The 12,570-nt window shown below is 36.1% G+C and overlaps 1 protein-coding gene across 1 annotated transcript in view; it reads left to right on the top strand.

Moving 5' to 3' along the window:
* Positions 1 to 10,184, top strand: part of LOC149793954 (uncharacterized) — a 40,158-nt gene extending 29,974 nt beyond the window's left edge. Inside the window, exon 5 of the mRNA XM_089967880.1 lies at positions 7,330 to 10,184. Within this exon, the coding sequence (XP_089824006.1) occupies positions 7,330 to 8,326 (997 nt within the window). The 3' untranslated portion in view covers positions 8,327 to 10,184. The remainder of the gene's footprint in view (positions 1 to 7,329) is intronic.
* Positions 10,185 to 12,570: the final 2,386 nt, after the last annotated feature.

Genomic DNA, 12,570 nt, shown 5'->3' with positions numbered 1-12,570 from the left:
TCATTCTTTATGGCTTTTTGTCACATTCATGAGGGTTGTAGGCTGAGTTTTTTTAATGGCTTTTTATAAGATTCATGAGACTTGTAGACTTTTTCTTTTTATTACCTTTTTTTAGATCCATCTGATTTGTAGACTGTTTTAAAAAATATGGTTTTTTTTAGATTCATGAGAACTGTAGACTTCATTTTTATGGCTTTTTGTTAGATTCATGAGACTTGTGGACTGTTTGTTTTTATGGTTTTTTGTTAGATACCTGAGACTTGAAGAATGTTTCTTTTCATGGCTTTTTGGAAGATCTTGCTCTGCTTCCACTGATATGAAGAAGACAAGTTATTTGATAAAGGCCACCAGCTCATAATACAGTAGTGCTTTATACAATACAGAATGTAGTCACAGACGTCTGATTTAAATGGCCAACTGCTTATAATGGACAGATTTTCACAGTACCATTTGGATGTACTCAACATGAGGTGAAGTTTGTTATGCTGTGACATCTGTCAATCAGATTTTTAAAATTTCTGTGCATCTTTAGTTCAAGACCATGGACAGTAAGGAAATCTTTCAAATGGCTTGCACTTGTGTTGAGGAAGAAATCTATTTTGGAATCAAATGGTTAAACTTGCTCTTACTCAAAGAAGAAAAATAAAAATTGTTTTTGCACTATAACAATGGATGTAGAGCACATATTTTCAACAAGCTTTGTAGCTGGTCTTGCATTTGGAGTAGGAAAGAAACCTGTTGATTTTTCCTATTCAAGGGTCAAAGTTAAATACCACTGAGTTTTAAAAGAAAAATATTTAGCATTTATAACTTCTATTTTAGATGACATTCCTCCAACAAACTTTATTTATACATAATAATTGGACTAAAAAAGACCCCTGTCAATTTTGGGATGGGATTTAAAGATCAGGGTCACTGCACAATAAATTTTGCTGTAAAGATTGTAAATTTACCAAACTTTGGCTTGCTTGCACATGGAGTTTGACACCTTTATTTTGATTTATGTATGTACAGTGGTCAAGGTCACACAGATTCATAAAGCAAAACAATTTTTAAACATTACATTTCTTTCAGTACCATGTACCTTGACCAAAATTTGTTGATGGCTTCACTTGAGGCAAAAAATCCCCAATCATTTGGGGGGTGCAAAAGGTCAAAGGACTAGGTCACTGACACATAAAAAGGGGAAATTTTTTTGTGGATAAAACTTGGTACCAAACACTTAGGATTGCTTATTGGCATGTTAGAAAAGGAAGCTACAGTTGTTGGGTTATATGGCATAAAAGTCAAGTCACAGTGACTGGTAGTTTTAAAAAATGATTTCATATTGTACATAGTAAGCCAAGTAATGATGGTGCTTACAGAATGGTTTGGCACATAATACACTTGATTCATTTCTGAATACAATTATTATGATGCCATGGCTGATAACTTTGTTATGGAGAGGATGAATCGGTTTCTTGTGTGTCAACTAGGTCATATATAATAAGTATGTTTGTACATATATCATAGTGTTTATGCATGAAGGATACAATTTAACACTGCATACAACATTTTGAATCCATAATATAGTGCAAGTACAGTGTAAAAACAGTGTAAATACAGTATCTTCAGTGGTAGGTGCATGCAGGGCTGTTGTAGGACAAATGGTACTAATGGTATAAAAAATGGGAACAAGCCTGGAAATGGGTGAACCTAAAATAGAGAATATATGGGTTAGGCTGACCAGGATTGGTTACTAATATAAGTTATTTTTTAGGAAAAAGACTCTTTTGAGAGCTTATCCTAGTTGTAAGTGAAAAAAAATAGACATTGTTTTATTGATGGAATTTTAGTCCTTTAACAGTCCTGAGTTTGGAATACTCATTACTAAAATTAGCACCTGACTCTTTGGTGTGGAATTGAAAGCACATGATTCAAACACATGACAGTCCAGAAAATGCCACGGCTCATATCCTTTCCTCAACACAGAAGCTGACATGAAGGTTTCATCTATACTGATAAATATAGGTTTGATCAGGAGGACTCAAAAATTTAAGTTACTGAATTTTTAACATCATGGTATTTGCATAGGTTTACTATGGTAACTGAATTAGTACCGAGTCCTATAGACAGGCACAGCAATACACAGCGACTCCACATATGAGAGTGCAATTAACTTTACTATAAATGCAATCACATGGTTCTATTTGTGGATAACATGCAAAAGTAATACATTTTGTAAATCACAAAGTGACTTTCAGCAGGATATTAAATGCCTATTCAGATATATCAGCTGTTGCCAAGAATGGGGGAGGGGAACAGTGTATAAATTTGACTGTTAGGTGGAGTGTTTAGCACTTTGGTTTATATTAAGCATTGCATATATAAAATTTATACAATTTACAATTTATAGTGTAATTATAGTAAGCAATATGATATTTCCTATTTGTGTTTTGAAACATAATACTTCAGATATGATCACTTAGGTCTCTTTCACCATTCTTAATGGTGATGACCTCTCATGACTTTGCAACCCACTAGTTTATTTCAGTGAATGTTTTGAAAGTTCATATTTTGCATTTTAATGGACTTATGTCTACTTTAGTTTTAAATTATATGTCTTCGGGGGGGGGGGAATTTTAGATAATGTTTGTCATTTAAATCTATTTCTTTCTGTAATAATACATGTACATATAAATGGTCACCTTGACCTTTTACTCGTTAATAACATAATATGACAAGGCTGGTAATATATTTCAGCATTAAATTGAAGTGACAAATGCTGATATTTAAAAAATGATTCTTATTAGACAGCTTTATTTTAATATTTTTTCTTACTTTATTAAATAAAGCTCAAATATTTAAATGTTGCCTGAAATGCACCATTGGTCTTTAGGTGAAGATGATGTTACAGTATAATGTAATATTCACAAATTTAATCGTTGACAAGCAGAACTATACATATGCTTACTTATGTATTGAACTACTATTTCTAGGGCTGTCAAGAAAATCAAGGCTGAATATAGTACACACGGTACTAATGGTATGGAAAAATGGGAACCAGCCTGGAAATGAGTGAACATAGAGTATACATGGGTTAGGCTGACCATGATTGGTCAGTAATGTAAGTTATGTTGTAGGAAAAAGAATCTTTTGAGAGCTTATCCTAGTTGTAAGTGAGAGAAAAAAATAGAGACATCATTTTATTGATGGAAGTTTAGTTCTTTAACGGTCTTGAGTTTGGAAAATTCATTACTAAAATGAGCAGCTGACTCTTTGGTGCAGAATTGAAAGCAGACGTTTCAAAACATGCAGGTCCAGAAAATGCCACGGCTCATATCCTTTCCTCTGCACAGAAGCTGACATCCAGGTTTCATCTCTACTGATAAATATAGGTTTGATCATGAGCACTCAAAAATGTTAGGTTATTGAAATTTTAATATGGTGTTTGCATAGGTTTACTATGGGAACTGAATTAGTACCGTGAGTCCTGTGAGGAGCGAGCAATGAGCAATACAGGTGATTTCCCAGGGGCATTGAATGTGGTGGTGATGACAACATTTAATAGAAGTTGTGGTATTTTTTGTGTGTTTGTGTGTGTGGGGTGGCTGTTTCGTCCAGTGCAACCTCGCATTGACCATGGGTGTAACTGCAGAGTCTTGACACAATAAAGTTATAATGTGAGCGTAATTTATTTGTGGAGTGTTTTGTATCTTGTATAGAAATCTTCCTGCTTTTGTTCATGCCACCTGGAGTAGTGGTTTGCTTATGTTTTAGCTGTTTTGATGTCTTTCATATTCAGAAACACTATCCTATCCTCAAAAGAAGCAAAAGTCCATTAAGTTAAAAAGCATATGAATACAATTGTAAAGCAGGAATTTTTATATATCATTTTCAGTACTGTATTTACTTACAAGTACAACTGTAAAGTGCGCACACCCGGATCTACCATTGTATAATGGGATGGCAGATCTGGTTTTATGCAGTTTGTTGGGAGTAATCAAGGAAGACAGTCAGCATAGACTCAGACCAGCCAATGCATTTTGCAACAGCTAATCAGGGTCTGTTGTTTGCAATTGACTTTAAATGAGAAAAAAAATGTTTTTTGTTAGCGCATGAACCATTTCCAGGTGTGCAAACAGTTTTGACCCAGATCATCATGTGAATAATTCTAGAATTCTGATTGGTTGATGACTGGAATCATTTTTAGGACAGTTTTTGTTTCTCCATGACGATAGTTGATATATTTCAGTTTGAGAATTATGCCTGTTACAGTGCAGGCAATGTTACCACTTATACCCATGTTCTATGACAGCACATGACACCAGGTGATGTACTAAATCTGTAATTGTCTTCTTTCTTGGGAACTGCCACACATCCACTTGCAGATGCACACACACATGCACACGCGCGCACACACACACGGTGGTTTGTCATGATTGGAGGACAGTTCATTCAGGAGAAGCCAGTAATAGAATAATAATGCATCTGTAAATCAAACAAAAAGCCTAATATCCTAATGCAACATCAGCATGATCAGGCCTTGTTTTCTCATATGTCACTAAGCCCCGTATCCTCATGCAATATTCGGCCTTGTTTTCTCATAGGACACAAAGCCCCATATCCTCATGCAACATCTGGCCTTGCTTTCTCATAGGACACCAAGCCCCATATCCTCATACAACATTAAGCTCTGTATTCTCATATGACACCAATCCCCTTATTCTCATATGATACCAATCCCTATATCCTCATGCAACATCAGGCCCTGTATTCTCATATGACACCAGGACCCATATTCTCATATAAAATATAGTCTCGTATTCTTGTATGACATGTAGTCCCATATTCTTATGACACCTATTACCATAGTCTTACATAACACCAAGCCCCATATTCTCATACTTCATGAAGCCCCATATTCATTTACAACACCAAGACCTGTATTCTCATGTCACCAAGTCCCTTATTCTCATATGACACCAATCCCCATATCCTCATGCAACATCAGGCCTTGTTTTTCTCACATGACACCAAGCCCCATATCCTCATGCAACATCAGGCCTTGTATTCTCACATGACACCAAGCCTTATATCCTCATATGACATTAACACATTAACCCCTGGTGAAGAGTTTAAGTGGCAGGAGGTAGTAGCCTACTGCCGAGCTCTGTAGTGTCAAGGTCATGAATGATACACGAAAGTGGGTGGTATTATAGAAAGGTAGACAGATGTAGCTCTACAATGATACCAGATAATCTGGAATTTCTAGTTGTACTACAAAATACAGAGGAAAAAACTCCTTTTCTGGACCTGATTTTTTTTCTACCCAAAATTCGCGCATGGTCAGAATTCAATTTTGTGTTTCAATTTTAGACTTTTTGGTGTCAGATCTAAGGTAAACCGGCATGGACTGCAAACAGACAGATGAACCTTTGCAAAAAGTAGGACAAGATGGGCATTTGTAATAAAGAGTGGTGGTGATACGAAAATAATGGGTCTGTTAAGCAAAAAAAGAAAAAGAAAAAAAAGAACTCCCAACTTTTACCCATTTGCTCACGCGTGAGCCAAATAGCGAATGAAAAACAGTGTTTCTAACATAACTATTCAGTATGTTATTGGATGATCACCTGGAAGTCAGTGTTTTAGGATGTATTCAGAAATAGCTTTCAAAATGTTTTTCCTACTCGAATTTCAGACGAAAACAACAAAAACCTCTAGGTGTTCATGGGTGCATTTTGATGACATCACCAAATTTAAATATTCTTTGTGTATTTAATCACTTGTGCATCGACATTGCACATAAATTACAAATTTAGTGATTCCTTGACGATTTGTAAAAACAATTAAAAATCTTTGTTAACACAATAACCCCTGTTGATGAGTTTAAGTGGCAGGAGGTAGTAGTCTACTGCCGAGGTCTGTAGTGTCAAGGTCATGTATGATACATTAAAGTGGGTGGTATTATAGAAAGGTAGACAAATGTAGCTCTTCAATGATACCAAATAATCTGGAATTTCTAATTGCACTAAAAAATACAGAGGGAAAAACCTCATTTTTGGACCTAATTTTTTACTGCCCAAAATTTGCCAGTGGTCTGAATCCGATTTTGTGTCCGGATTTTAGACTTTTTGGTCTCACATTTAAGGCAGACTGGTATGAACTGCAGACAGACAGATGAGCCTTTGCAAAAATTGGATAACTATTGGGATGTCTGCTCATGTTGTCCCCAAACTTGTTAAAAAGTGTTAGCATATAATGATACCATTTATCTGTCCATCTGTCTGTTTCTTACACAATTTAGTTGACTGCTATGGTGGCTTAGTGGTTAGGGCATCCATCTTGGATGCAGGAGGTCACGAGCTTGTACTCCTGGCATATCATACCAAAGACTTATAAAAATGGTACTAAGAAGTTAGTGTTCGGTCTGGTTGGCCTGGTGTCAGGACTTGTGACTGGGTGGGACGTGATGCTACATGTCTGCAGCATGATGCCCCAGTGCTAGACATCACTATAAGCTGTCACACTGCAGGCATAGTAGCGATATGACTCAAAATTTGTTAAAGCTACGTGAAAAATCCAAAACACACATGCACACACGCCATGTTTCTTCATAAAGCATGGGTGGAAATTTACAAAATTATGTTTCCCCTGTGGTAACCATCTGAAATAGGGGTGTCATGTTTGGCTGCTGGCCCTAAAGTCTTTGGAATGGGTATGGTCAAAAGGTTAGATAAACAAAAAATATAACCAGTCATTTTTATTAAAAAAATTTGAGCAGAATTTTGTATATACAGGAAGACACATGATGTTTAAATTTGGACTGTTCATGTGGCCTATGCAGTTAGAGCTTCCACCTCGGTAGTGGTAGGTCACATGTTTGAACCTTGGCCAAGTCATACCAGAGACTTTTATAAATGGTACTAACAGCTGCCTTGCTAGGCACTCAGCATTAAGGGGTTAGAGACTTGTTGGTCTGGTGTTAGGATAATGTGACTGGGTGGGACATGATGCTACATGTCGGTGGCATGATGCCCCAGGCCTAGATATTACATTAAACTGCCACACTCCAGACATCACTGTGATATGACTGGAAAATTGTTGAAGCTATGTTAAAAGTCCAAATCATACACACACATGTTTAAGTTTTGCATTCTGGCTACAAAGTCATCTGTGGGGCAGGGTAAGAATGAAGTTTGGAGGGTTCAGAATATATTGTTGAAAGCACTGGATTAATAGGAGCCATTGTCATTCTAGTTGTGTTAAAACCGTAGCCATGGCTCACTGTATTCTGTTGTGTTTCAGACTGCAGGATCTAAATCACAAATCTTTATTCTTTTTTTCCAGTATCCCCAGTGCACACAATCAGTATTCCTTGTATGGACATAACATTCTGACAGCCAAAGCAATGGGCACACTGCCAGGAATTCACCATTTTGCAAGCCTTGCCCAGAAGACCTCCAAGATGTCTGCCAATGCTGATACCAGTCTGACTACAAGCCATGCTCTCAGCAAACCAGAGATGGGGATGAAATTAAAGGTGGAGCCTGCAGAGGAGAAAGAGATCGCAGACAGAACAATACAGGAACATGTTGCAGCACATCATCTTAATGCAGCCCAGCAACAGGTTCAAGATCTAACCACAGGAAGTCTTGATGCAGCAGCTCTCCTGGCAAAGCTACCTGCAGGATCTGGACTTGAGGCTGAGTTACAGCGCCACCTTTTGGAACAGCGTATGTATGATTATGATGCTGACCCAAATTCCCTCCAGCAAGAGCCAATACAGCTTACAGCAGATATTATTGGAGGAAAGACCAGCTCACGACGAAAAAGCCGTGGACGACCTACAAGTATTGAGACCCAACGGGATCCTTTTGGTCGGCAGATTTCCACTTCCTCTAGCGTAGGAGCCCCAGCAACTCCAAATATAAGTGGAGATGAGAGAACATATGATTGTGATATTTGTGGCAAGCAGTTCAGTCATAATGATCGACTGAGGCGGCATCGGAAAATTCATACTACTGAAAAGCCTTACAAATGTGACATCTGTGGAAAGGGATTCAAGGAGAAGTGTAACCTTAAGCATCATCGGTACATACACACTGGGGAAAAACCATACAAATGCGAAACATGTGGCAAAGCATTCAACCAACGCTCGAGTCTCAAAACACACCAAAAAGTACACACTGGTGAGAAACCATTCAAATGTGACATCTGCGAGAAACCTTTCGCCCAGAAATATTTACTACGCCAGCACATGAAGAAACATGGGGAAATGCTTCAACCACAGTCGCAGCCACCATCCCAATCACAACCACCATCCCAGTCACAACAACTATCCTAATCACTTCCATAGAAACAACTTGTGCAGCCATGGTGAACTTAATGTGATATTTTCTGCACAGATGTAATGTTTCCATCTGATTTGTTTTATAAAATGGATTATTCTTAAAGCTTAGTTTTTGAAAACCCTAAATGAAACCAGTGGGAAGCCATGGTAAAGAACCTGCAAATATTCAGTTAGAAAAGAAATATTTCTCCACATCACTTAAACCTTCAATCTGTGAAGGATCTAAATCATCTAGGAGATCGTTTCTAACCATCTTTCAGGATGATGTTCTGGAAAGGAAAGTAAGGCTGTGCTTTGTGATAGTATTTTGAAAGTAGAAAAGCAGTCCAGTCAGTTTGCTGCTCATGTTTTAAATTTACACCAGTACGACATTAACTGCTCCAGTGTGACTGCTAACAAAGAATACAAAACAAACTTGTTTATTAACTGTAACATAAATCACCCATATTTTAGTAATCTTCAGAACTATTCCTTGAAACAGAATTGGAAGATTACATTCTGTTAGGGTATGTAGAGAAACCTGGCATGGTGCAGAACCTCAGTAGAGTAACATGGACGATTTCACTTCAATGAATATTTGATGTGCTTCTTTAGTGTGTAACCACCAGCCCTTACATAGAAGTCTGTACATATTATGCCTTGTGCCATTTGAAACCCCTCAGCCCTCGTCCAGAGTGGTTCATATTTTACACTTGGATGGTAAGTGTATTCAGATCAATGTGTTAATAGACCAGTGTTTGAATAATGTATAAATGAACAATGTTTGGCAGACATAATATGGCAGATATCAGAATAATGTATCAATAGACCAGCAGTGTATGGTACATATTTTATGACTGATATCCAGAATAATGTATCAACAGACCACTGTATGGTACATATTTTATGACAGATATCCAGAATAATGTATCAACAGACCACTGTATGGTACATATTTTATGACTGATATCCATAATAATGTATCAATAGACCAATGTATGGTACATATTTTATGACTGATATCCAGAATAATGTATCAATAAACCAGTGTATGGTACATATTTTATGGCAGATATCCGAAATAATTTATCAAAAGACCATTGTTTTGGTTCATATGATAAGGCTGGGACCGTGTTAGATTACCCTGTGATTTGCACCAGGAAACAGAACTTTGAAGCTGACATCTTTCTAATGTTCTGTGCTGTGAAATATGTGATTTTTTTTTAGCTCGACACAAGTGACTACAGTGGACAAAGCTTTCATGGATATAATAAGTTGACTGCTGAATTATTTAATATATCATGCCAGATGCCTTATAAATAAAACCCTTTTGAAGGAAAGTAAAATATGAAAAGTAAAATGTTATTTTTTTTATTTACATTGATGAACATTAACTGTATAAAGATAGTGTTTGCAGTGTTGTATGTTTAGATGAATGAGTTATAACAATTTTTTCCAACCAGTTGCCAGGTTGCTAAAAAAAATCAGATTTTTTTTTGTAGAAATGGAAGGTCATGAAGTTAATGCAGTTGTTATCTATTATTTTATATACAAGCCATGTTTTATATGATGATGGCTACGTTTTCTTTGCTTTTGCCATATTCTTAGATGGATAGCTGATGTTGCATGTACAGAGGAGTTTGAATAAAATGTTTATTTTAATGAAATGACAATAGGTCTGAAGAAACCATTGTAGCTGTTACTGAAAAAGCAGTACACCACAAATACAGTGTGCCAGCTTTATATTTGGTTTCATTTAAATAGTAGTATGCTTGAGATTAGTATGAAGGCTTGTTGGTGTTGCAGATAGAACCATCTTTAGACTGTGATATAAAATGCTTTTACCTTTGCAAATAAAAACCTATAGAATTAATCTAGAACCAGTCAAACTTGTATGTAAATTGCAAGTATACATTTCTATATTTCACCTATTTTTGCACAGAACAGATATAAACTTCATTACGTACAGAGTAATTTTTGTTCTAGGTTAAATGTGTGTGAAGCAGTTTCAGATTCCTGTAAGATATCCTTGTATATAATTCTACAAAATGTTTGAACTTTTTTGGACTGGTGTGCTGCTGTTATTATCATAGACTGTGTCTAGAATTAATTCTTGGATCCATTACTGTATGGGTTTTGTATGATAATTACTATATATCAGCAATATTTTAAATTTCTGGTTTAAGTGTTTTTTATGATACAAGCAAAACTTGGTGCTGTTGTTAAACCACTTTCTAAAGATATTCTCTGTAGTATAGCATCATATATATGTATGATGCTTAAATAGAAGATCTGCAAGATGTTGCATGTCTCCATTCTTCAGGCAGGTGTCAGTTGTTGATCACTAAAAATAAATATTGTTACTCCATTTATACTTACACACACAACAAGTATCAACCAAGATTGGATGTCACATAAAACTGGGGTCTACGTTATTTTCTTTAAATCATGGATAAAATCAAGACTCGGACTTGGTAGTACATTATTGTAAATTCATTCATTTTCCTTTGTATCAGTTTTAATGTTTTGGAGGAAAATGACATTTTCTTTGGTACACATACTTAAATTTGGAGCCCTGGGTGCTTGAGTGGTCTAAAGCTCTCGCCTTTACCGATCACTGCCATCTCATATTTATCTGCGTGGGCTCAAGTCTCAGGCTCAGACAGTGTGGCTATGTGAGAATGATTTTAGCAAGAACAAAGTCTTATATTTTGGCACCATGTATAGTCACTTAGAAGTTCAGTCCAACCGCAGACTTCTTAGACCAGATCTGCCATTACATAATGCACAGACAGATTTAAGTCTATGCAATTTATTTGGAGTAATAAGGCCTGATTTACATGGAAGTATATAGGATATCCAAGAAAAAGTGGACAGATATATTTAGAGTATTTCAGAGCATATCTGATCCTATATTCTTCACATTTTGGTGCATATGCTTATACTTTAAAAAAATTTACAGTTGCCCAGCCTGTGACCTAGTTCCCTTTCCAAGGGATGTAGTTGTGTAGCTTTCCAAAGATCTGTTATTGGGGCATGCTGCACAATTTTCTGACAATTAAGTTGGGTATTGTGCTTATCATTTGCACCTTTGATATTGCTGAATATTTGCATCATACGCAAAATGTTTATTTTGGTATGCCTTAGTAAATATCTTGTTTGAAAGTCAAATCATGTTGCAACATTTGTCAAGCTTTGTTTATAGGTACAGGGCTAACAGAATCCACTAATCAGCTTGTATTGGCATGTACATTTTGGGTAAGGGCAAGTTAATTTTTCCAGAACAAAAAAGACACAATTATATTTTGATTGTACAGCCTCATGTCATGGAGGATAAGCAGCAATTTAAAAATGTTTCAAGGTCTGGGATACGACAGCCCTCCTTTGCTAACAAGAGCTCTGGACTATAAGCTCGCAATAACATGTATATTCCTTGATGACACCCAAACCATTGTAATATTTAGGGTCCTTAATGAACTTGGAAACAGGGTAAATCACTCATCCTAACGTCATAATTACCAAAAATCACGAATGAAGAAAATTACTAAAAACGTACCAATCATTTGACAACATGAACTCAAGATGTTAAGAAAAATTTAAGATATACTGCTTTAAAAAATGTTTTGAAAATTGATGGCCATTGTTATTGTCCAGAAACAAAAATCATTCACTCATCTCTAATTTTATAATTTAAACATTTTGGTCACATAAATATTGCACAATAACAAGATGTACCAACCATTATTATTTTGTCAAAATCCCTCTTTTTAACCTTAAAAACTACACCATAACTTCCACCAAGTTCAGATTTTTCAGTCAGACAGTATTTTATATAGGCAGACAACAATGTTATTCATGTAAGTCTAGATCACTGAAGTACTTTGAATGTGAAATTGCCATTCCTTTGTGAAGCATGAACAAGCTCTTGTGTCACAAATGCAGCTGAAAAGGGACCAGTCATCCTGGAGCTCAGATTTGCCTTATAAAAATGTGAAATATTGAAATGACAAAAAATGGTCAGTGAGCAATACACCTTGAAAAAAATAATAATGCTTCAGACATTAACTGTTGAACATGACATGCATCAAACTGACTGAATAATATATCTTTGCAGTTTATTTTTGATAGACTTCAGTATGCTGCATGGAAGGAAGGATAACTCTAGAAAGCTCATACTGGCCAAAAATGCACTTTGAATCAGTTAGGTCATATAGTTTCGATTAACTATTTGCTAAAAATTGAAGTAGTCCAAAAAAATA

The sequence above is a fragment of the Sinohyriopsis cumingii genome, chromosome 8 (genome assembly GCF_028554795.1).
Source record: "Sinohyriopsis cumingii isolate HCF-2022 chromosome 8, ASM2855479v2, whole genome shotgun sequence".
NCBI lineage: Eukaryota > Metazoa > Mollusca > Bivalvia > Unionida > Unionidae > Sinohyriopsis > Sinohyriopsis cumingii.
This window is presented reverse-complemented; position numbering and strand designations above follow the sequence as displayed.